The sequence below is a fragment of the Pan troglodytes genome, chromosome 18, assembly GCF_028858775.2.
Source record: "Pan troglodytes isolate AG18354 chromosome 18, NHGRI_mPanTro3-v2.0_pri, whole genome shotgun sequence".
Taxonomy (NCBI): domain Eukaryota; kingdom Metazoa; phylum Chordata; class Mammalia; order Primates; family Hominidae; genus Pan; species Pan troglodytes.
The window spans coordinates 21,435,321-21,461,009 of record NC_072416.2 but is presented as its reverse complement, the minus strand read 5'-3'; the positions used below and the strand labels follow the sequence as shown (position 1 = coordinate 21,461,009).

At 38.4% G+C, this 25,689-nt stretch overlaps 1 protein-coding gene across 12 annotated transcripts in view; it reads left to right on the top strand.

Moving 5' to 3' along the window:
* Positions 1 to 22,975, top strand: part of SMG1 (SMG1 nonsense mediated mRNA decay associated PI3K related kinase) — a 115,356-nt gene extending 92,381 nt beyond the window's left edge. For 9 of the 12 annotated variants that reach the window (XM_054668277.2, XM_024349781.3, XM_024349777.3 and 6 more), the window contains 13 exons: positions 663 to 889; positions 3,457 to 3,607; positions 3,711 to 3,900; positions 4,071 to 4,540; positions 5,658 to 5,795; positions 8,159 to 8,311; positions 10,350 to 10,529; positions 11,287 to 11,514; positions 12,165 to 12,376; positions 12,535 to 12,641; positions 15,711 to 15,890; positions 15,971 to 16,077; positions 18,191 to 22,975. In XM_054668277.2, the coding sequence (XP_054524252.1) occupies positions 663 to 889; positions 3,457 to 3,607; positions 3,711 to 3,900; positions 4,071 to 4,540; positions 5,658 to 5,795; positions 8,159 to 8,311; positions 10,350 to 10,529; positions 11,287 to 11,514; positions 12,165 to 12,376; positions 12,535 to 12,641; positions 15,711 to 15,890; positions 15,971 to 16,077; positions 18,191 to 18,268 (2,421 nt within the window). In that variant the 3' untranslated portion in view covers positions 18,269 to 22,975. Of the gene's footprint in view, positions 1 to 662; positions 890 to 3,456; positions 3,608 to 3,710; positions 3,901 to 4,070; positions 4,541 to 5,657; positions 5,796 to 7,160; positions 7,311 to 8,158; positions 8,312 to 10,349; positions 10,530 to 11,286; positions 11,515 to 12,164; positions 12,377 to 12,534; positions 12,642 to 15,710; positions 15,891 to 15,970; positions 16,078 to 18,190 lie in introns of those variants that run through there. The other 3 variants (XM_054668279.2, XM_024349778.3, XM_024349786.3) reach the window with 2 other exon arrangements.
* The last annotated feature ends 2,714 nt before the right edge of the window (positions 22,976 to 25,689 follow it).

Below are 25,689 nucleotides of genomic sequence, written 5' to 3'. Positions count from 1 at the left end.
CTACCCCTATAAATGGAGAGTGTATAATATGAGAAAAAGCAGATCAGTGTTTACTTGGAGATGGAGGAGGTGGTATGGAGAAGTGTGAGTGAGAGAGATTAAAAAGTCAGGAGGAAATTGGTAGGGTAATCGGTATGCTGATTTTCTTGATTGTGGTGACAGTTTCATGAGTGTATGCAAGTACCAAAGTATAACAAATTATATATTTTAAACATGCAGTTTATTATATGCAAATTATACCCTGATAAGACTTTTTTTTTTGAAGGGAAATAGAAGCCACTTATAACCAAACCAAAAAGAGAATAACAATGCTAATATCACTATCAGAAATATGATTCCTAAAAATTAATAACATTATATAACATACTTTAGGGCAGTTCTTTTTGTTCTTAAGGTACATCATCCTAGGAATGTTTAATTATATGACAACTTTTTAAAGTCATTTGAAATAGTTCCTGAAAAATTTCACATGACTATGAAATAGAATTTGAAAAGAAAATATTTAAAAGTAGAAATAAAAAGTAAACAAAAGATGTACTTACATGAATGAGTTGATGGCATAGTTACATAAGTTTGCTCTTAATGTATGGCTCTAAGTCTCCAAATGTGTAACTTAGCTAAACTCAAAAAACATTAAAAATTTTTTTCTCATATATTTATAGGAATTGAATTCGAATTTCCGGCAAATCATATTTCCAGAAGCACTTCGATGTTTAATGAAAGGGGAATACACGTTAGAAAGTATGCTGCATGAACTGGACAGTCTTATTGAGCAGACCACCGATGGCGTTCCCCTGCAGACTCTAGTGGAATCTCTTCAGGCCTACTTAAGAAACGCAGCTATGGGACTGGAAGAAGAAACACATGCTCATTACATCGATGTTGCCAGGCAAGTGAATGCTGGCTGTGCCGTTTCCTCGTAAAAGAGATGGGACAGCCAGAGAAAGGGATTCTGAGCTCTTTAACGTAAGTTTACTTTTAGTTTTTAGAGCAGGTATAATTACTTATAAATGCTCATACACGTATCTTTTTAAAACTTTTTTATTTTGAAATAATTATATATCACGAGAAGTTGCTTAAAAAAAAGTGCAGGCAGGTATTGTGCATGCTTCATCCTTCCTTCAGTGTTAGTATCTATAGTAACACTATGAAACCGACAATGATATAGTCCACACCGCTTACTCAGATTTCACTAGTTATACATGCACTTATTTGTGTGTGTGTGTGTGTGTGTGTGTGCAAGTGTATAGTTTGGTCACATACATACATATATCCTTTTAGTGCTTGTAGTTATGTACATGTACATACACACAGTCGAACATGGTATTTTTAAGCCATCTTGTAGAACCCCTTGGAGACACCTGAAACAGTTTATTTAGCTAACAGAGTACACACCTCATTTCAGGTGAATACTTTTAAATTAGTTTAAATATTGTAAGTTTGTTTTAGCTAATTGGATATTGTATTTTTCATCTCATTAGTCCAGAAAAGCAATCTGACTTTGGAATCTGTAGAGTTTGGGCAGTTCCTGCAGACATGCATTGTACTCAGAGCTAATCCCTAAGCTTCTTTGTGCCTAGTGACTCAGGGCCTCTTTTCTTTGGCGTTCCAATGTCTAATTCACAAAAGAAGTATAATTGAGAGAGTAGAAATGAATTGTAGCACCGTTTCCTCCCATGGGAAATTTCAAAGATACAAGAAAGTAGAGAGAATAGTCTAATGAACCCCATGCCACCACCTTTGGTAATTATCTGCACTGGGCTAGTCTGGTTTAAATTTACTACCCTAGTTATTTAGAAGCAAATATTTTTTCATTCTTAAATATTAATAATGCAGAAAGTATACATATATATGTAATCTTATTTTTCTTGACTGTGGTGCCATTATTTCATGAAAAAAGTAGCAATAATTCCTTAATGTTAATTATCCTGCATTCAGAAATTTCCTGTTTCTCATGTTTCTTTGGAGTGGTTATATTCATAAAATAATAAATATATTCATATATATTCATAAATATGTACGTGTGTATGTGTATATATATATATATATGGTTTTTTTTTTTTTTTTTTTTGAGATGGAGTCTTGTTGTGTCGCTAGGCTGGAGTGCAATGGTGCGATCTCGGCTCGCTGCAGCCTCCATCTCCCGGGTTCAAGAGATTCTCCTGGCTCAGCCTCCCTAGTAGCTGGGACTATGGACGTATGCCCCCATGCCCGGCTAGAAAAAGTATAATCATTAATAGCATAAATATTAGATTGTTTATAGAACAGCTTTATCATATAATTTTTAGCAGTATTTAAAAAGTTAAATGCTAGATCTGTACATCTTTGTTTTGCACTGAACTTCAGACTTCATTTTATCTCTCTTAATATCTTATCTGGGTTCCCCTTATCCTCATACAGAGGAATGTTTACCTAAATGTGTACTTTGGGTAACAAACTTTGTGCCTGGATCTATGGCAGCCTGTCTGTGCCTTGTTTCAGAGAAGCTTTTTTTGGGTAATCTCAAGGAAAATCTCATACCATCTTACAGCTCTTTTTCCATTAGAAATTTATCTGGTAGTTTAACATTTTTAATTCTCTTAAAAATTCTTAATAGTTCCAGCCATTTGGAATGGTTTCTGTGTGTGTGTGTGATAAGAAATAGTGCCTGGATACATAAGCACTATGTAAGTCTTAATGGTAATGTGAGGGGTGAATTTCTGAAGACCTTACATTCAAAATGTGCATAAATAAAAACCAAGCATACCCAAAATAGCAAGTATACTTGGTTGTATCGTATCTTGTAGTAATAGTGCGAACATACCTGACAATTTACTAGGTCCGCCAGCTTTAGAATGGTGTGATTTCTGACATTTTTCAATATGGGATTTTAAATTATTTCATATTTTGTGTGTAAAAATGAGACTAATCACTCAAGTTTGCATAAAATTTAATCACATAACAGTCATTAATAATGAATTGGAATCATTGAAATCCTATTGTGGTTGACATGAAATACCATTTTATCATCATAACATTCCTTCTTTTTTTTTGAGATGGAGTTTCGCTCTTGTTGCCCAGGCTGGAGTGTAATGGCGCGATCTTGGCCTCCTAGGCAACCTCCGCCTCCTAGGTTCAGGCGATTCTCCTAGCCTCAGCCTCGTGAGTAGCTGGGACTACAGGTGCCCACCATCACACTCAGCTGATTTTTTTGTATTTTTAGTAGAGACGGGGTTTCTCCATGTTGGTCAGGCTGGTCTTGAACTCCTGACCTCAGGTGATCTGCCCACCTCGGCCTGCCAAAGTGCTGGATTACAGGCGTGAGCCACCGCGCCCGGCCTAATAACACTTCTTCTTAATGCCAGAAGGCTTTCTAGACTCTCACAGCATGCAGCTGTGAGATGTACTGACTTTGTATGTTCCCACCAAAGGCATTACTTTTCAGCGAAGGTTTTAACTCCTTTTGTTTTTCTGTAGACTACTACATGCTCAGTACGGTGAATTAATCCAACCGAGAAATGGTTCAGTTGATGAAACACCCAAAATGTCAGCTGGCCAGATGCTTTTGGTAGCATTCGATGGCATGTTTGCTCAAGTTGAAACTGCTTTCAGCTTATTAGTTGAAAAGGTAAATGTGGACTTGGATTTAAAAATAATGCAAGTGCCATAAAGTAGTTGTTCAGTTGTGTGAAGAGTGGAGAAATGAACTTTGTTTTCTTTCATTTACATAGTTGAACAAGATGGAAATTCCCATAGCTTGGCGAAAGATTGACATCATAAGGGAAGCCAGGAGTACTCAAGTTAATTTTTTTGATGATGATAATCACCGGCAGGTGCTAGAAGAGATTTTCTTTCTAAAAAGACTACAGACTATTAAGGAGTTCTTCAGGCTCTGTGGTACCTTTTCTAAAACATTGTCAGGTAATATTCTACCTGTAAACATACTAGCTTTAGCTATGTAGCACTATGGAAGGGGGCAGGATAGAGTAGGCTTAATTTAATTATACATTCATGACACCTTAAATACTATAAATAAGCAGCATATTACCTGATTTTTTTCATGAAATATAAGAAATTTTTCCTTTTTGTAGGATCAAGTTCACTTGAAGATCAGAATACTGTGAATGGGCCTGTACAGATTGTCAATGTGAAAACCCTTTTTAGAAACTCTTGTTTCAGTGAAGACCAAATGGCCAAACCTATCAAGGCATTCACAGCTGACTTTGTGAGGCAGCTCTTGATAGGGCTACCCAACCAAGCCCTCGGACTCACACTGTGCAGTTTTATCAGTGCTCTGGGTGTAGACATCATTGCTCAAGTAGAGGCAAAGGACTTTGGTGCCGAAAGCAAAGTTTCTGTTGATGATCTCTGTAAGAAAGCGGTGGAACATAACATCCAGATAGGGAAGTTCTCTCAGCTGGTTATGAACAGGGCAACTGTGTTAGCAAGTTCTTACGACACTGCCTGGAAGAAGCATGACTTGGTGCGAAGGCTAGAAACCAGTATTTCTTCTTGTAAGACAAGCCTGCAGCGGGTTCAGCTGCATATTGCCATGTTTCAGGTAAGTGTTTTTGTTTATAATGTGTTTTTCCTCAAGGTAGGAAACTTGAAAAATGGGGGAAATTAATTTAAAACAATACACAGAAATTTTTTTAAAACTTCCTGAACTCACAGCAACCCAATGCAAACACACCATAGCATTTTGGCACTTTCTTTCCAATGATACTTCGTTTCTCTTCTGTATAGTTGAGATCATTTATCCTTTATGGTTTGTGTCCTTAGAATTTCTTTCCATCAAGGCTGTATGATAAGCATGATCTGTATTAAATATTGCTTTTTTTTTTTTTTGAGATGGAGTTTTGCTCTTCTTGCCCAGACTGGAGTGAAATGGCGCGATCTCGGCTCACCGCAACCTCCGCCTCCTGGGTTCAAGCGATTCTCCCTCCTCAGCCTCCCTAGTAGCTGGGATTACAGGCATGTGCCACCACGCCTGGCTAATTTTGTATTTTTAGTAGAGATGGGGTTTCTCCATGTCGGTCAGGCTGGTCTCGAACTCCCGAGCCTGGGTGATCCACCCGCCTTGGCCTCCCAAAGTGTTGGGATTATAGGCGTGAGCCACCATGCCTGGCATAAATATAGTTTTTAATGTTGAATTCATTCATATGTAGGTATGCTTCCTGTATTTATTTCTAAAGTAGTTTCTGTTTCCTTGATGCCTTATTGATGTGATAAACAGCTTTGGGAATAAATCTGTCTTTATTTTGGAAATGGTTTTTAGAAGCCTAGTTTTGGCCTTAATTACTTAGGGGATGTATAACAGCACAGGCTTTGGGGTGAGATGGATTTGTATTCAAATGAGACTTGGGTATATAAACTTGTACTTAACTTCCTTAAGCTCTGATTTCCTTAACTGTAGTTAACATCTTCAGAATTACTATTTAAATGGTGCATGTGAGTGATCCAAGAAATTTATTAGCCATGTTCTACCTCAAGAAGACTTTGACCTGGATGTGATTTTTTTCAATGTGTCTTTTCTGTTACTTCTCCCTGCTTACCTCCCATTGGCTGCAGCTGGGATTTTTTTCTCTTCCGCCAGTCCTAGGTTGCGCCTCCCTTCCCTTATTTATCTAAACGCTTTTTTCCTGCTGATTTTAATACATTTCTTTTTCTCTGAACAGTGGCAACATGAAGATCTACTTATCAATAGACCACAAGCCATGTCAGTCACACCTCCCCCACGGTCTGCTATCCTAACCAGCATGAAAAAGAAGCTGCATACCCTGAGCCAGATTGAAACTTCTATTGCAACAGTTCAGGTGTGTTTTGCCAGATCTTCCTTCCAGGGCATTTTCTTTTTAGAAATAACCAACACTATGATTGTTAGTGCTCTGTTGTTCAGTGTGTCTATTTGTGTGTCCTTGGCTTGTAAGCCAGAAGAGCATAATTTTTTTCACTTTTGCTTTTAATTTATACCTATATATATATATATATATAGGTATATTTATACCAAAGATATATAAAAACATATATTTTGGTATATTTATACCAAATACCAAAATATATATAAAATATATATTTAGATATATTTATACCAAAGATATATAAAAATATATATTGGTATATTTATACCAAATATATATAAAAATATATATTGGTATATTTATACCAAATATATATAAAAATATATATTGGTATATTTATACCAAATATATATAAAAATATATATATATTGGTATATTTATACATATATATATATATTTTGGAGACAGAGTCTCGCTTTGTTGCCCAGGTTGGAGTGCAGTGGCACTATCTCACCTCACTGCAACCTCTGCCTCCCGGGTTCAAGCGATTCTCCTGCCTCAGCCTCTGAAGTAGCTGGGACTACAGGCACGCACCACCATGTCCAGCTAATTTTTGCATTTTTAGTAGAGACAGCGTTTCACCATGTTGGCCAGGCTGGTCTCGAACTCCTGACCTCAGGTGATCTGCCCACCTTGGCCTCCCAAAACACTAGGATTGCAGGCTTGAGCCACCGCACCCGGCCTATATTTTTTATTTCTTACCTTCCAAGGTAACTGAATCTTATAGTAACAGGTATATTTTGAACCAGGAGTAGAAACATACTAAATATCTCAGGTTTTTAATGAATTTGATAATTACTGTGCCTTAATACATTAAGGAAATTTTGATGATTAGAAAAACTTTGAATACTGAATTTGTTTTGTGAAATGTATATAAGTAGTTCTATTTTGTTTATTAGTAGTAGCTCACAAGCATGGGCATTTCTTATGTTGTATAGATAATGGAATTTTGTGATGCCTAAGGCAGCAGAATATTTTTCTGAACTATTATAGTGACTGGATATTGAAAGCTATGTACATAATCCTTCTACTTATTTTTTTACATAAGAGGAACTTGCCTTAATGAAAGTTATGTATATCTTTATATTGTCTGTCCTTTATACTTCATGTACTCAGTAGTAACTGACATTTTTCTGTTTTTGTAAATTAATAGCAGTATAAAATCAAGTATAATTCTGTGATGTTTTAAAGTTTTTTAATGAAGCTTTTTTGGAGCTCAGTCATTTGAAGATTGAAATAAGCTTTCTCTACAGTGTATTGGTCAGAGAAAAGATGTGTTTTCAACTTACAAGAATGAACTCTTCCTCTTTATGATTTTAGAGACATGGACATGCAGGAAAGTAGAGGGAGTTGGGGAGAGAAAATGTGAATGCGTCCACCTGAAATGTTGAATAAATAATCAAATAACTTTGTTACATTAAACTTTCCTCGTCATGATAATCTGGATGGATTTTTACCATTGTTCATAAACTTGGCCAGGCATGGTGGTTCACGCCTATAATCCCAGCACTTTGGGAGGCCGAGGTGGGTGGATTGCTTGAGGCCAGGAGTTTGAGACCAGCCTGGGCAACATAGTAAAACCTCGTCTCTACAAAAAATACAAAAAATTAGTTGGGCATGGTGGCACGCACCTCTTGTCCCAGCTTCTCTGGAAGCTGAGGTGGGAGGATGGCTTGAGCTCAGGAGGCGGGGGTTGCAGTGAGCCAAGATTGTAGCCAGGCGTGGTGGCTCACACCTGTAATCCCAGCACTTTGGGAGGCCGAGGCGGGTGGATCATGAGGTCAGGAGTTCAAGACCAGCCTGGCCAAGATGGTAAAACTCCGTCTTTACTAAAACTACAAAAATTAGCCAGGCACGATGGCAGGTGCCTGTAGTCCCAGCTACTCGGGAGGCTGAGGCAGGAGAATCGCTTGAACCCAGGTGACAGAGGTTGCAGTGAACTGAGATTGCACCACTGCACTCCAGCCTGGGTGACAGAGTGAGACTCCGTCTCAAAAAAAAAAAAGAATTTGGTGTAGCATATTTTTTATTTTTTAAAGATCATTTTATTTTAAAATGAAAGTGAAACTTCCTTCTGTACGTTTTAAGATAATAAATTGAAAGCCAGTTCTTGCCTCTCTCTCCATACATGTTTGGCCTTAAATGTTCAAAGTGAAATCAAGGTTAATTCCAAAAGGTGATTGTTAAAACTTTTGTTTTCTAAATTACATGTGTCCACCCTGGTTCTTTTGAATCTTTATTGTGTTATATAAAATACTCCACAAATAGGAAGTAGAGAATGTCATATACCTTCACCAAGATTCTGCTGGCTTTTATAGGAGAAGCTAGCTGCACTTGAATCAAGTATTGAACAGCGACTCAAGTGGGCAGGTGGTGCCAACCCTGCATTGGCCCCTGTACTACAAGATTTTGAAGCAACGATAGCTGAAAGAAGAAATCTTGTCCTTAAAGAGAGCCAAAGAGCAAGTCAGGTATTGTGACTTACATGCACCATCTTTGTATTCACTTTTACAGGATTAGATGAGTAGCTGGAAGTTATATGTGGAGTAACTAGGGGAGCTTGAGAGCCCACGTTCTGGCTCACAGCCCTGGGAGGAGGGCCGGATGGGCCTTTCAGGACATGCCTTAAGTTGAACCTACAGCAGGTTATTTCCTTGGGCTTTTACTGCCTCTCATTTAAATATTAATTAAATAAATTCAGCCTCTGTTGAAAAATAAAGAGGTCTTAAATTCATAATTGTTTAAGGTTCTCTGGGTCTCTTTTATACAACTAAAGTGATCCAGAGATTTGGAAAGGTACTTTGAATATTATTTTTTCCACATGACAATAAAACGTCTTAAGACCTTGTGCCCTGTCGGCCAGGCGCCGTGGCTTACGCCTGTAATCCCAGCATTTTGGGAGGCTGAGGTGGGTGGATCACAAGGTCAGGAGTTCAAGACCAGCCTGACCAATATGGTGAAACCCCGTCTCTGCTAAAAATACAAAAAAATTAGCTGGGTGTGGTGGTGGGTACCTGTAGTCCCAACTACTCAGGAGTCTGAGGCAGGGGAATCGCTTGAACCTGGGAGCCAGAGGTTCCAGTGATCCAAGATCGTGCCACTGAATTCCAGCCTGGGTGACAGAGCAAGACTCTGTCTCAAAAAAAAAAAAAAAAAAGACCTTGTGCCCTGTCAAGAGGCTGTGGATTGGGCAGGGGGAGGAGAACCGAAAAAACTATTACGGACATTTTCAACTAAGTACAAAATTGGACTAATACGTGATACTCATACGTCATACCTGTCGCCAGTGCTTAATAATGATCAACTTAAGTCTTATCTTATTTCACCCATACTCCCTAATCCTCCTTTCTATCCATATTTAATAGAAATCCCAAATAGTACATAATTTTATCTATAAATTTTTCAGTATATACCTATTAAGAACTATTTAAGAATGTATCATAGCTGGGCATGGTGGTATGTCCCTTTAGCTCTAGGTGCTCAGAAGTCTGAGGCGGGAGGATGGCTTGAAAGCTAGGAGTTTGAAACCAGCCTGGGCAACATAGCATACCAAAAAAAAATTTTTTTGTTTTTTTTGAGACGGAGTTTTGCTCTTGTTGCCCAGGCTGTAGTGCAGTGGCGTGATCTTGGCTCACTACAACCTCTGCCTCCCGAGTTCAAGTGATTCTCCTGCCTCAGCCTCCCAAGTAGCTGGGATTACGAGCACCCGCCACCATGCCCAGCTAAGTTTTTTGTATTTTTAGTAGAGACGGGGTTTCACCATGTTGGCCAGGTTAGTTTCGAACTCCTGACCTCAGGTGATCCGCTGGCCTCAGCCTCCCAAAGTGCTGGGATTACAGGTGTGAGCCACCACACCTGGCCAATAAATTTTTTTTTTTTTTTTTTTTTTTTTTTTTTAGCTAGGCATGGTGGCACGCACCTCTGGTCCCAGCTGGGAGACTAGCTACCTGGGAGACTAAGGCGGTAGGATTGCTTGAGCCCAGGAGTTTAAGGCTACAGTGAGCCATAATTAAGCCACTATACTCCAGCCTGGGCAACAGGGGAGACCTTGTCTCAAAGGGAAAAAAACAAAAAAACTAACCACAATATTAATCATACCTTTAAAATGAGCTTAATACTGCTAGATAAGTTAGGCAAGAATAGAAGCAGAAGGGGAACATTCTGACAGAAGTGTCTTCTGAATTGTGGCTGTAACACAAATTGCAGCTGAATATGATAACAGCTTTATTGTGGAGTAAATATTCTATGTAAAAACAGTAATGTAGAAGATAAATTTACCTAATTGTTTGTCAGTGCTTTTGGCCATCTCAGACCTAACAGTGTCAGTATAAATGTACATTTATTTACAGCCTTTATAAGGTTTTGGTCTATTTCCCAAACATTTTCAGGACCAATTCTGGTCCTGAATTCTCAAAATGAGGAAGTAGTATTTTTTCATGTTATTAATTGCCACCTCCCTTTCCCACCTTCCTCCCATCTCCTCTTGTGGTTCCATTTCTGTCTTTACAGGTCACATTTCTCTGCAGCAATATCATTCATTTTGAAAGTTTACGAACAAGAACTGCAGAAGCCTTAAACCTGGATGCGGCGTTATTTGAACTAATCAAGCGATGTCAGCAGATGTGTTCGTTTGCATCACAGTTTAACAGTTCAGTGTCTGAGTTAGAGCTTCGTTTATTACAGAGAGTGGTGAGTCTTGGTGGAAAGAAACTTGATTAAATAAGGCTAGTGTTATACTATTAAAATCAATTTAATATATACATTCCGATTACATTCGTTGAGCATATACTGTATGTAAGAGGTTGTTAGGGGAGCGGGGGGACAGTGATGATTAAATTATTTTCTTAGCGCCCCCCCGCCCCGAAACATATTATATGTTTAAAAATATAAAAAATGAGGAAGTGTAAAGGATCCTCATAGCTACAACCAAAATACTATGAAAGTTTAGAAGGGAGGAGAAAGACGATATGTAGCAGATGATTCCAATGCACTGAAAATAGAGCAGGAGAAAGAGGGCTTATGGAAGATGAATGCTGGAAAGGTTAGTGAAGGCCAGAAATGGCAAGTTGGTAAGTTTGACGTTTATATTTTGTCAGAAAGCTTAAAGCTGTATGTTAGGAAGTTCACATTTCATCTCGAAGAGTTATTTAGAATTTAGGGACCTGGATTGCCAGTCATCTTTGTGATTCTGAATGTATTTCTCAGGTCTTAAACTTTAAGCATTTAAAGCCTGCGTGATTATGCAGAAAAGTAAAAATCTTCATCTATATTTCATAGATTATTGAGATTATTGTTAAGTAACTTGTAGGTAATTAATTCATGACTTAGCAATGGAGGTTCTCTTTGTGTCAGCTTGAGTTACTAATATCTTTTGATGATGATAATGAAGAAAGAACTCATTATTTCAGCTGATACTCGAAGTCAAACAAATGCTTGTTCTATTTAGGACACTGGTCTTGAACATCCTATTGGCAGCTCTGAATGGCTTTTGTCAGCACACAAACAGTTGACCCAGGATATGTCTACTCAGAGGGCAATTCAGACAGAGAAAGAGCAGCAGATAGAAACGGTCTGTGAAACAATTCAGAATCTGGTTGATAATATAAAGACTGTGCTCACTGGTCATAACCGACAGCTTGGAGATGTCAAACATCTCTTGAAAGCTATGGCTAAGGTAAGACTAATACCATGAACACACATTTACTCTCCCTCTGTTATAAAATTTACAAGTAGTTTTATTTATAGGAAAAACAGTGACATTTTGTAAATAACAATTTATCTCATCACATCTTCCAATTTGTTTGTAACTGAGTTAACTTGCGTTTTCATCAACTATTTTTTAAAGCCAGTAGTAGTAGTTTGAATTTCATACACAGAGAAACTAAGGCTTAAATAGATTCCTTTATTGTGATATAACTTGTAATAAAACCAAGATATGAACCTAGTCTGAGCATTCAGATATCCAGCTTGTCTTTCTCTTTCTTAGCTATACCAACAAACCCATACAGTTTGCCTCCAAAATGAATGAAATGTTGTCTCTTCCCTCCAGTGTTGTACATAGTCTAGTTAGTAAGAAAACTAAGCCTCCAGAAAAGGCTATTACTTCATCATTACAAACAGTAAATAATTTAATTTTAGAATTTACTTTTACTTTGAATATTTATTTGATGGTGGAAACAAAGTTCCTATAAAAATGGAGTTGAACTAAGCAGTTTAAACACACTCATATTTGAAACATTTGTTACTTAATCACTAGGTGACTGTCTTGAGAGTAATTACTGATTCTAAAACTATTTTTCTTAATCATTAATTTATCAATTCTAGGATGAAGAAGCTGCTCTGGCAGATGGTGAAGATGTTCCCTATGAGAACAGTGTTAGGCAGTTTTTGGGTGAATATAAATCATGGCAAGACAACATTCAAACAGTTCTATTTACATTAGTCCAGGCTATGGGTCAGGTTCGAAGTCAAGAACACGTTGAAATGCTCCAGGAAATCACTCCCACCTTGAAAGAACTGAAAACACAAAGTCAGAGGTAAGAATGCCTTCTGGTCAGAATTTATAAAACATAAGTACAAAACTACTGGTATAAGAAGTTTATCTCTTGATTTAATTTTTCAGTTTTGTTCATATTTTTATAAGTAGTATCAGGTAAAACATTTCGTAAATAAGCCATTTTATTTTGTATTTCAGTATCTATAATAATTTAGTGAGTTTTGCATCACCCTTAGTCACCGATGCAACAAATGAATGTTCAAGTCCAACGTCATCTGCTACTTATCAGCCATCCTTCGCTGCAGGTAAGAGAAGAGTCCTGAGTCTTGATCTGTTGTTAATGTTACACATAGATGCTAAGATGTTTAATTATACATAACTGTCTAATATTAAACACTTAAGGCCTGTCATTCTATAATCTTAAACTGAACAGATTTTAGCTTATCCTTAAAAATACTCGTAAGCCAGGCACGATGGCTCACACCTGTAATCTCAGCTACTTGAAGGCCAAGGTGGGAGGATTGTCTAAGGCCAGGAGTTCAAGACCCTGTCTCTTTAAAAATAAATAAATAAACAGCTATTAAAAAAAAAAAAAAAAAAAAAGGCCGGGCGAGGTGGCTCACACCCATAATCCCAGCACTTTGGGAGGCTGAGCCAGGTGGATCACCTAAGGTCAGGTGTTTGAGACCAGTCGGGCCAACATGGTGAAACCTTGTCTCTACTAAAAATACAAAAAAATTAGCTGGGTGTGGTGCCAGATGCTTGTAGTCCCAGCTACTCAGGAGGCTGAGGCAGGAGAATTGCTTGAACCCGGGAGGCGGAGGTTACGGTGAGCCAAGATCACGCCACTGCACTCCAGCCTGGGTGACAGAGCAAGACTCTGTCTCAAAAAAATGAAACAACTCGTGAGAGAGTAAAAATGCTTTGCTAATTTGAATAGTTTTCTTTAAAAAAATTGTTTTTATTTTTGTTTGAGGCGGAGTCTCAAAACTGTCTCTTGTCGCCCAGGCTAGAGTGCAGTGGCACAGTTGCGGCTCACTGTAACCTCCACCCCCCAGATTCAAGCAATTCTCCTGCCTCAGCTTCCTGAGTAGCTTGGATTACAGGTGTCCGCCACCATGCCTGGCTAAAAAATTATATATATATATATATATATATATATATATATATATATATATTCAGAGAAACATAGGAAAATACTTAATACAAATGAAAAATTTGTAGTTCCATTCCAAATAGAGGCAGAAACCACTCTGCATTTGTTGATTTACTTCGCTGTGCATATGCACACATACACAAACACATTGGGATGATTATGCAAATGCAATTTTTGTTGCCTTTTTCCAGTTAATAATTTTTCAGTCATTAAATAATCTTTTAAAAAATGACTTAATGGCCAATTTATTTTTATTTTTTATTTTCTTATTTATTTTTATTTTATTTTTTTAAATTTAATTTAATTTTTTTTTTTTTTTTTTTGAGATGAGTCTCACTCAGTCGCCCAGGCTGGAGTGCAGTGGCACAATCTTGGCTCACTGCAACTTCCGCCTTCTGGGTTCAGGGGATTCTCCTGCCTCAACCTCCCCAGTAGCTGGAATTACAAGAACCTGCCACCACGCCCTGCTAATTTTTGTATTTTTATGGAGACAGGATTTTGCCATGTTGGCTAGGCTTGAATTAATTCAAGATGGATTAAAGACTTAAATGTTAGACCTAAAACCATAAAAACCCTAGAAGAAAACCTAGGCAATACCATTCAGGACATAGGCATGGGCAAGGACTCCATGTCTAAAACACCAAAAGCAATGGCAACAAAAGCCAACATTGAAAAATGGAATCTAATTAAACTAAAGAGCTTCTGCACAGCAAAAGAAACTACCATCAGAGTGAACAGGCAACCTACAGAATGGGAGAAAATTTTTGCAATCTACTCATCTGACAAAAGGCTAATATCCAGAATCTACAAAGAACTCAAATTTACAAGAAAAAAACAACCCCATCAAAAAGTGGGCGAAGGATATAAACAGACACTTCTCAAAAGAAGACATTTATGCAGCCAAAAAACACATGAAAAAATGCTCATCATCACTGGCCATCAGAGAAATGCAAATCAAAACCACAATGAGATACCATCTCACACCAGTTAGAATGGCCATCATTAAAAAGTCAGGAAACAACAGGTGCTGGAGAGGATGTGGAGAAATAGGAACACTTTTACACTGTTGGTGGGACTGTAAACTAGTTTAACCATTGTGGAAGTCAGTGTGGTGATTCCTCAGGGATCTAGAACTAGAAAATACCATTTGACCCAGCCATCCCATTACTGGGTATATACCCAAAGGACTATAAATCATGCTGCTATAAAGACACATGCACACGTATGTTTATTGCGGCACTACTCACAACAGCAAAGACTTGGAACCAACCCAAATGTCCAACAATGATAGACTGGATTAAGAAAATGTGGCACATATACACCATGGAATACTATGCAGCCATAAAAAAGGATGAGTTCATGTCCTTTGTAGGGACATGGATGAAGCTGGAAACCATCATTCTCAGCAAACTATCGCAGGGACAAAAAACCAAACACCGCATGTTCTCACTCATAGGTGGGAATTGAACAATGAGAACACTTGGACACAGGAAGGGGAACATCTCACACCGGGGCTTGTTGTGGGTGGGGGCACGGGGGAGGGATAGCATTAGGAGATATACCTAATGTAAATGAAGAGTTAATGGGTGCAGCACACCAACATGGCACATGTATACATATGTAACAAACCTGCATGTTGTGCACATGTACCCTAGAACCTGAAGTATAGTAAATGTGTGTATATATATATGTGTGTGTGTGTATATATGTGTATATATGTGTGTATATATATGTGTGTATGTATATGTGTATATGTATATATATGTGTGTGTGTATATATATGTATATATATATAAAATAGTTCACAAAGATTAACACGTGGATACCCAAAATGTCATATTACCATTGTATATTTTGGTAAATTAATGTTTATATTTCACTTTTATTGAATTTAATAAATTCCTGACCTCAACTGATCCGCCCACTTCAGCCTCCCCAAAGTGCTGGGATTACAGGCGTGAGCCATCATGCCTGGCTGTTATTTATGGTTTTTGATGCCACAAGCCTAGTAAACATAATTGTACAAATTCATACCTGAATGTCTGGCTGTTTTTAGGCTATATTTTTAGGAAGACAATTGCTGTGTCCAAGGATAAGGATTTATAGTTGATTATTTAATTGGGGTATCAACCACTACCACCTATCCCGTGCTTGCTCCACTCTGCCTCCTCCGTGTTCTGTTTACATGTAAATTGAGCCACCAACTCTTTCTCTGTAGCAGTCCGGAGTAACACTGGCCAGAAGACTCAGCCTGATGTCATGTCACAGAATGCTAGAAAGCTGATCCAGAAAAATCTTGCTACATCAGCTGATACTCCACCAAGCACCGTTCCAGGAACTGGCAAGAGTGTTGCTTGTAGTCCTAAAAAGGCAGTCAGAGACCCTAAAACTGGGAAAGGTAATTAGTTAGAATAAAGATGCCTTAAATTTTTATATAAAATGATGGTTTGACTTACATATGTTTTTGTTGCTTCATAGCGGTGCAAGAGAGAAACTCCTATGCAGTGAGTGTGTGGAAGAGAGTGAAAGCCAAGTTAGAGGGCCGAGATGTTGATCCGAATAGGAGGATGTCAGTTGCTGAACAGGTGACCGTGTTTTAAACTTGGGCTACACATTTTAATGTTGCTGGAAAAGTAGAGGTGTATAAAGATCCCTCTCATCGATTTCCTTAATAGTTCATCAAGGAACTTAAATGTGTTTTCAGGATTCAGAAGATTTTGAGTAACACAGCTCTGGCGTCGTCAAGTAGTCACCATTTTACTCTGACCCTTCCCTATGAGCACTTTCCTTTCCCCTAGCCCTGTTTTAACCCAAATATAAGTCCGATCCTCCTCCACCAGACTACAGTTAGTTTCCATTTAAAGAAGACTGTTGAAGGTTTCAAATGAAATGCCAAGGACCCTTTGGGTTGCAGGTGTAGTATGAGTGGAGCATCCCTAATTAGAAACTCATATGCTCCAAATCCGAAGCATTTTGAGAGTTGACATGATGCCATAAGTGAAAAGTTCCATGCCTGACCTGGTGATGGATCCCAGTAGTGAAAATCTAGTCAGAACCTGTTTCATGCACAAAATTACTGAAAATGTATAAAATTACCTTCAGGCTATGTGTATAATAAGGCATAAGTGGATTCTGTGTGTAGACTTGCATCCCACCACCAAGTTCCTCATTATATACATGTATATATTCCAAAATCTCAAAGAATCCAAAATCTAAAACTACAGGTCCCAAGCATTTTGGATAAGGGATACTCAACCTATGTTTGTAAAGCATCTTTGGGTATCGGGACATTTGTCTGAAGTCATTATTCTGAAATTTTTTCATTAGTCTTACTAATATCGAATATATAAATTTGAGAATAAAGCTACAGAAAAGTTATAGGAATGCCCATAAACGTTTTACCTAGACTCACCAGTTAACAATTTCCCATGTTTCATTGTTCTGTGTGTGTATGCACACACAGTTTTTCTGAACAATTTGAGGGTTCTTTCTGACATCTTAGCACTTCATGCCTAAACTTCACCATGTGTCTCTTGAACAAAATACTATAATACTGTAGCTACTACATGATTGTCAACTCAGGAAACTTAACATTGTTGTAATACTATTATCTGACATTCAGTCCACATTCAGATTTCTCCAATTATCTCAAAATATCCTTTATTGCTTATTCCTCCTCTCTGAACCCCCTATTCCTCCGACCTTCAAGATCTAGTCAAGGATCATCATGCATTTTGTGTATAGATAGATGGTCCTCCCCTTATGGAGTGACATCCCAATAAATCCATAAGTCTAAAATGCATTTAATACCCCGATAAACCCATGGTGAGGTAAAAAATGGTCATTCAGATCCACTGTGAGTCAGGGACTGTCCATCCTTGTCCTACTTCTTGATCTGCTTTAATATCTAGAACAGTTCCTGAGCCTTTCCCTCTTCCCTTCCGTTGATATTTTTGGTTTGTCTAGATTAGTTGGTTTACAGAATGTGCCTCCGTTTATATTTGTCTGATATTTTCCTCATAATTCAATTCATTCAAGATTTTTTTTGGAAGGAATGCAACATCAGTGATGTTTCTTTCTCAGTATTTTACATCAAGAGACACATGTCAGTTTGTGCCATCTTTGGTGGTGATAAGCTAGATCATTTGGTCAAGAGAGGTATCCTCTTGATGTCTTCATTATAAATGTATATTTTTTTCCTGTGGGATAAAAATTAAGAGACTGAATATCCTGTTCTTCCATGGTTTGGCATCCGTAATTCAATTTTAACATCAGCAAGGAATTTTTTTTTTCTTTTAAACACTATTACATTCTTGTATAGGACCTAGACTTGAACTCTTCTTGGGCAAGAATTTTTTTTTTTTTAAGAAACCGTTTTGTCAAGTTTGTCAAAAACCATGAGAGATTTTCTGAGTTTGGGATATTTTTACTTAAGAAACGTTCTGGTAGGTTAATGGATTGTGTGCTTTTCATATCTTTATAACTGTCTTAGCTCTCTTTTTAAAGTGTACTTGGTTATTGTGCTTTTTATTCTGATAGTTATTACATTTTATATGAAAATTAAGGGGCTTACAGGAGCAGGGTAAGTATAGAGTCCTTTGCACGTAACTTTTGGCATAATTTGTCTGCTGATTGTAATTCAGCAGACAATTGAAAAGCTTTAAATGACTTTACATACTATCCTGCCTATTTTTACAGGTTGACTATGTCATTAAGGAAGCAACTAATCTAGATAACTTGGCTCAGCTGTATGAAGGTTGGACAGCCTGGGTGTGAATGGCAAGACAGTAGATGAGTCTGGTTAAGCGAGGTCAGACATCCACCAGAATCAACTCAGCCTCAGGCATCCAAAGCCACACCACAGTCGGTGGTGATGCAACTGGGGGCTTACTCTGAGGAAACCTAGGAAATCTCGGTGCACTAGGAAGTGAATCCCGCAGGACAGCTGCACTCAGGGATACGCCCAACACCATGGCCTGCAACCCCAGGGTCAAGGGTGAAGGAAAGCAAGCTCACCGCCTGAACACGGAGATTGTCTTTCTGCCACAGAACAGCAGCAGACGTGTCGGGAGGTTAGCTGCGGAAAGAAATCGGGATGCCGCGGAGCACAGAGTGATTTGGAACTCCATTCCACCTGACCCTGTGTGTACAATCCAGGAAAAAAACAAACCCCACTCAGAAACAGAGAAAACTGGGGTCGCGAAGAAATCACAGCCAAGGAAGATTTGATGCATTCAGATTCTCGTGTAACAGTTGTTGCTTGGCAACAGTACTGGTTGGGTTGACCAGTAAGTAGAAAAAGGCTAAAGGCTATGCGATATGAATTTCAGAAATGGACTGAAAATGGAGAGCTATGTAACAGATACACTACAGTGGAAGAACTTACTTCTGAAATGAAGGGAAAAAAACCACCCCATCGTTCCCTACTCCTCCCCACCACTTACCCGTTCCCCTTTTACCTAATCTAGTAGATTAGCCATCTTTCAAATTCACTTTTATTTCAATCCTTATATTTCATATACTTCCGTCTCGATGCTGTTAACAACTTCTGATAACATGGAAAATTCAAGGATTGTTTAAAGGTCTGATGATCACACACAAAATGTAATTCCGGTTATTTAAGTCATTTCTGTGATTCTATCATGTACAGTTTCCAGAATTGTCACTGTGCATTCAAAAGTAATGAATCTAACAGACATTTGATTTAATGTACACTCCCTTTTGCTTATAGTGTGCATTTTTTTTGGAGGTCATTCAAATTTTCCCTCTTCTGTGATAGCTGTAGTTTCTTTCATAGAAAGTAGCTAATCCAGTGTAATCTTTTACCTTTTTAAAAACCAAGATAGAGTATCTATTAGAGTTTTACATTGTTGATGATAGATTAACAATAAAGTGATGTTCTGGTGGAGGTAGACTGAAATTTTTTTAATTCATGTTTTTCATTTGATACTTTTAATTTACACTTAGTAAATTAAAAGTTGTTTAATTTACTTGGCATTTTAGGACATGTACATGAAACAGTGAAAATGAGATCCACCAACATCTTTTATTAAGTTCAGTTATTAGTCTGTGAAGTGCTTTACTTTTTGCACAATTTTAATAGCTTGCTATTCAGTAATACATTATAGTGAATTCATGATCAAGGTTTCCTTAAATTTAGCATTGCATTTCAGTACTGACTGTGTAAGCTAAATTGCTGATCCAAAATAAAAACCCAGACTAGGGTTCTTAAAATCAAGTATCAATACAAAATAGAACACAATTAAAATCTTAATTGTTGGCTGGGCACAGTGGCTCACGCCTGTAATCCCAGCACTTTGGGAGGCCGAGGCGGGCGGATCATGAGGTTAGGAGAGCGAGACCATCCTGGCTAACACGGTGAAACCCCGTCTTTACTAAAAATACAAAAAAAATTAGCCGGGCGTGGTGGTGGGCGCCTGTAGTCCCAGCTACTCGGGAGGCTGAGGCAGGAGAATGGCGTGAACCCAGGAGGCGGAGCTTGCAGTGAGCCCAGATTGTGCCACTGCACTCCAGCCTGGGCGACAGAGCGAGACTCTGTGTCAAAAATAAATGAATAGATTAAAAAAAAAATTGTTTGAGTACATTTTCCCTGCATTTTAGAGATTAGGACAGTGGTCACTTTCTAGTTGCCGTCTTCACAGACAAACTTGAAAGGTATTAAGGAAAAAATTCCACATAGCTCTGGGCCTTTTTTGTATTCTGATTGCCACGTTAATCTGTAATCGTTAAGTACCCATGAAAGAATGTGTTTCAGTATCAGTGCTTTTTTGGTACTTTAACAAGTATTGTAGGCACGGTGGATTTTTTTGAAATACCCATGTGTCCAATAGCAAGTTAAGGAACGTAGCGCATCAAATTTTGTTTTCTTCATTCATTTGGAACCTTATTTTCGCAAAAAACCTAGCTGGAATAATAATGCCATATTGTATTTTGCACGCTGCTTTATTTTCTAGAGGCTCTGGGAGCAAATTACATTCATAACATTACCTCTGCTCTCTCAAGATTAAAGTCTTTCAGCAACATTCTTTATTGTCATCATAAGGAAAAACTTTTATCGCAATGATAAAGTCAGTTCACATTAGTTTAGCACTATAGATAGTATTCAGAAATTGCTTTCTCTTTGGTAAAGAAGATAAATAGGTGAATTTTATTGCCTGTGTTTTCAGGCTTCAGAGGTACCTGGCACCTTACTCAAGCAAAAACAAAAAACAGCTTTACTTCAAAAGCATGTGCCTCTGGTAAATTATCCATCACTTTTGTTTTAAAGTGGTCCCTCCAAGAATAATGTGGCATACACAGTGGGTTTGGTTGTAAGGCAGATGTAATAGATGACTTCAAAAGCCTGCTCCTTACTGCACTCTGGACAAGGCCCTGGTCTGTATAGTTTGGCTTCCTCTGTTAAGTCATTCTACAAGGTGGCTTGCCATTTGAACTTTTGTAAGAGACCTCAGCAGTTAGACTGAGAAAAGTTAGAGTGCTGTAGTTATGAAGTCGTACATTTTTGATAAAATACCTGTGGAAAACCAGGGATCCTCTCCTGTTTCTCCTGCCTCCCCCTTTCCCTCCATTCCTCTGTCGCCTCCCCCTCTCCTCCACTTTCTTTAAGAATCAGGGGGTACAGAATAACCTACAAACAACCTCTTCAAAGTACCCTTGGAAATTGAAGTTCAATCTTAAGTTTTTTGCTGTCTTTAACTTACTAGAATTGCCTAATTTTTAGTTGATTTCTCTACAGAGCTTAGCTTGTGTAGTTATTTCTCTTTTACTGTTGCTTTGGTGTGTCTTGAAGTTTGATTGATTATTTTTGGTCATTGAGTTCTTAGTGTAGTTTGCTAGATGATTATTAAGATTCTTTTGTGTCTGACACTTGTGGTGAGTTGCTTTTGAAATCTGTTGAGATTTCCATGTGAGAACTGATAATCAGGCTCTTGATCTGCTTCCCTAAATTACTCTTTTAGAGCCCAAACCCCAGGTTTAGGGTGAGGGTTTGTAATACAAAGAAACACTTCTATCACTTCTGCCCTTAACCCTTGCCTCTATTACCTAAGCTTAGTAAGTAGTTTTCTTAATATTGTCCAATGTTTGGTGTTATCTGCATTGTTTTTTGTTTTTTTAATTGTGGTTGTTCTGACGTGTGAAATTTAAGGAAAGAGCCATTTTTTTAAAATGCCGAGCAGGGCAATGCAAGTACAGCCAAATATTAGACTTGATGTGCAATCTTCGGTCCTTTTTAATCTGGGGTATTATAGGCAGTACTTTAAATTGCAAAGTCTTCCGGGCCTATTTTCCTCCACATTTTTGTAATTAACTCTGGGGGCTTACTTGTTTTGGCAGTACTAAAATCAAAGGAGCTGGTTCTTCTTTTCTCCCAATTATTTTCATATGAAAGCACCTACAATTAGCCTGTTAGTCCTATTCAGATACATCAAATATCAGTGAATGCTTTTACTATTCGCACATTTAAGCATCTTTGTTTCACATAAAATTAGAGTATGAAAACCAGTGTTCAATTTTTTATCTTGTTGAGCTTGTAAAATGCCAGCAATTTAAAACTAGGACTTTTCCCCCATAAGCCAAGGAGGTAGAATTACTAATACAAGGGTTAAAGAAGGTAGATTTTGTTTTCAATATTTGGGTAATATTAGAAAGATTCTTCCCACAGGGAAGAACTAGCAAGTGTCCCAAATTTTTCCAAACGCTGGGGAGGAGAAAATTCACTGTATCATGAAACCCTAAGGGTTTGTTGCACTTCCTGCTTTTTAGGCCTGGATAACAGTATCACCATCCTTATTTACAGAAGGGCAAAACTGACTCTTAATGAGAAAAGCTTTATAAGTTCAAGGGTTGTAAAACATGAACTACTTAGGGTCGTTTGCTTTCCATGGGAACTTGGCTAGACTTAGAAAAAGCTGTTTGTTGTGCTAATGTAAAAGTGTCATACAATTTAGAAGATTTTTGAAGATGGTAAACTTAGAAGAATTCTATGTTCTGAAATGCACACTTTTAGAATGTTTTTCTTTGAAAACAGGCTAATAGTTTTTTCTTTTTTTGACAAAGTTTCAGCTCCTCTTTTAAAGTTATTGTGTCATTTTTCTGGTTTAAATTTCCCTTATATTTCCACCTGTAATGTCAGTGGCAACAACATCATACTTCACTTACTTGTTAATTTACTTTTTACCCTTATTCTAAGAGCAAGTTGAGTTGAACTGAATCTTCCTTGTCTTAGTAACAATGTATAAATAGTGGCTTCTCTGTACAAAAGGTTGTAATGCCTCCTGATGGATATAATTTTGTGATTGTATTTAAAAGTTGAATAAATCACACCAGCTTCCTGAAAATGTTCATAATGCATCTTTTGGAAAACAAAAATACATGCCTACTTTGTGCATATTTGCATTAACATGGCAAAGATTGTATGAAATACCTGTTTTTCAGAAAATAAAGGTTCAGTCTCAAAAGATACAGCATTTAAGTTCTGAATTTATTGGTCAAAATAGATTTTGGAAAACTTGAAACCTTTTGGAACCTGGGTAGCTTGAAAAAACAAAACGACATGGTCTCCCTATGTTGCCCAGGCTGATCTCGAACTCCTGGGCTCAAGTTACACTCCCACTTCAGCCTCCCAAAGTGCTGGGATTACAAGCCTGAGCCACTAAGCCGAGCCAAGCCTAGTCTTTTTTTTCTAAATAGCACTAATACCTCAAAAAAGACCCCTAAATTCTCAGAAAAGTAACTATTTTACTCTCAAACGTCTGTTGCATTTTTGAATAGCAGTAGAAATTCTACTTCAACAATAAAATTCTTTGTATTAAGGCCCAATTTATAAAGCTTAATTTTGGCAGTATTTAAAAACAAAATTCCCGTAGATCATTATTGACAGATAGGTGCATTCCTTGGAGTGTGAAACCTCTGAAAAAAAATAGAAAATGTCCAGCTTGGCTTTATATCTTGGAGATTGCATTTGTTGCTGCTAAATGAAGTTAGTAAGATTTGTGTTAACTGCTTAGTCATCTGGCACATTTCAAAAGATCACATCCTGTCTCTGTAGGACAAAAACAAAGCTCTAAAGAAAGCTACGTTAAGGGTGGGTGTTTTTTAATAATTAGACCAATCGGAAATTTAGTGAGAGACCATATAGCAGGGCTGTGCATTTAGAAATAGGTATGGGAATACATTGTTAAGTCACAAAAAATACTAAGTGGAGAAACTGCTGTTTCAGTTGCTTCTGTTTTTTTCACCTACCTTAATTTCACAAGCTGGTGTTAACAAGTCTTAAGTTGTGCATGGAAAACTTGGGTGAAAACAAGCAGCATATTCTGCAGCAAAAGCTGATTTCCCAAAAGTAGAAATGTCAGTTTTAAACCCTAATAAAATACCCTCTCTTTTGGAAGCGGCTATTACTGTGGGTCTAGCAAGATCACGCACCCAGTGCTCAACATATTCACTAATTATGTGGCTGCTGATTGCTTCGATCTTTTTGTCTTTTTTTTTTTTTTTTTTTTTTTTGAGACAGGTTTTTTGCTCTGTCACCCAAGCTTAAGTGCATAGGTGCAATCATAGCTCACTGCAGCCTCTATTTCCTGGGCTCAAGGGATCTTCCCTGCCTCCCCATTTGTATTTTTTTTTTTTTTTAGGGGCGTGGAGAAGAACCTGCTCCTCAGACTCCATAGCTTTAAAATCTCTCCAAATAGCGTCTCTGTCAACTGGCTGTATCCTGCCTTTACAACTTCTTTACCCCAACATTCTCCAAAGTGGCACTTTATTGAACAGTCAGCTTCCCTTGCAAAGACTTTTTTTTCAAGGGCTTCTCCCTGATTCAGATACTTCACTCCCCTTTCCCCGAAAGACCCACAGCAAATTGACACCCTTCCATGAAATTCACAATGCTCCTGCCCTTGCCCAGCTCTCTAGGGGCAGTATGTGGTCTGCAGCTATGTTCTCTCACATTTATGACTTCCTTGAACATTTAAGAACCTGGTGGTTACTTAAGGAACATTTTAAAAATAAATTTAAATTCAATGGCCGAATACAAATGACCATGAGATTGGAAGTTAAAACCTGTAAAAAAGATAAAAGGTTGGAAGTTAAAACTATAGTTAATTCACCTGAAACAAACATCTGATCAGGACATTTGGCATGATTCTGTTTGTATCAAACGATGAAAAATCGGCCGGGCGCGGTGGCTACTGCACTACAGCCTGGGCAACACAGCCAGGCTCTGTCTCAAGAAAAAAAAAAAAAAAAAAAAAAAAGATCAAATCACTTGTTACTGCATTTGAAATCCTGGATAGAAAAGATGTACAAGTGCCTCAACACAGTTCCTAAACTGCCTAGGAATTCTACTGCTTGTGGGAGGGTTTACATATTTTCTTAGCTTGACCTCTAATGGAAGAAAGGTCGTGTCAAGAACTATCCTTTTGGCCGGGCGCGGTAGCTCACGCCTGTAATCCCAGCACTTTGGCAGGCTAAGGCGGGCGGATATCTTGAGGTCAGGAGGTCCAGACCACCCTGGCCAAAATAGCGAAACCCCGTCTCTATTAAAATACAAAAATTAGCCGGGCGTAGTGACGGGCGTCTGTAATTCCAGCTACTCGGGAGGCTGACGCGCCAGGATCACTTGAACCCGGGAGATGGAGGTTACAGTGAGCAGAGATCGCGCCACTGCACTTCAGCCGGGGCCACGGAGCGCGAGACTCCTTCGTCTCAAACAAACAAACAAACAATTTTGGCCGGGCGCGGTGGCTCACGCCTGTAATCCTAGCACTCTGGGAGGCCGAGGCGGGCGGATCACGAGGTCAGGAGATCGAGACCATCCTAACACGGTGAAACTACGTCTCTACTAAAAATACAAAAAATTAGCCAGGCGTGTTGGCGGACGCCTGTAGTCCCAGCTACTTGGAAGGCTGAGGCAGGAGAATGGCGTGAACCCGGGAGGCAGAGCTTGCAGTGAGCAAGATCGCGCCACTGCACTCCAGGCTGGGCAACATAGCGAGACTCCGTCTCAAAAAAAAGAAAAAAAAAAAAAAGAATCCTTTTGGAGAGGGAGCTTGTAGTTTAAGTAACTTAAACATCCACGTATAATAAAGCCACTTAGAAGGCGGTGCATTTTCACACGTTCTCAAACCAGGCCTGGGTATTTCCGCCCAAGCTAAGGCCTCATTCCTACTGGGTAGGAG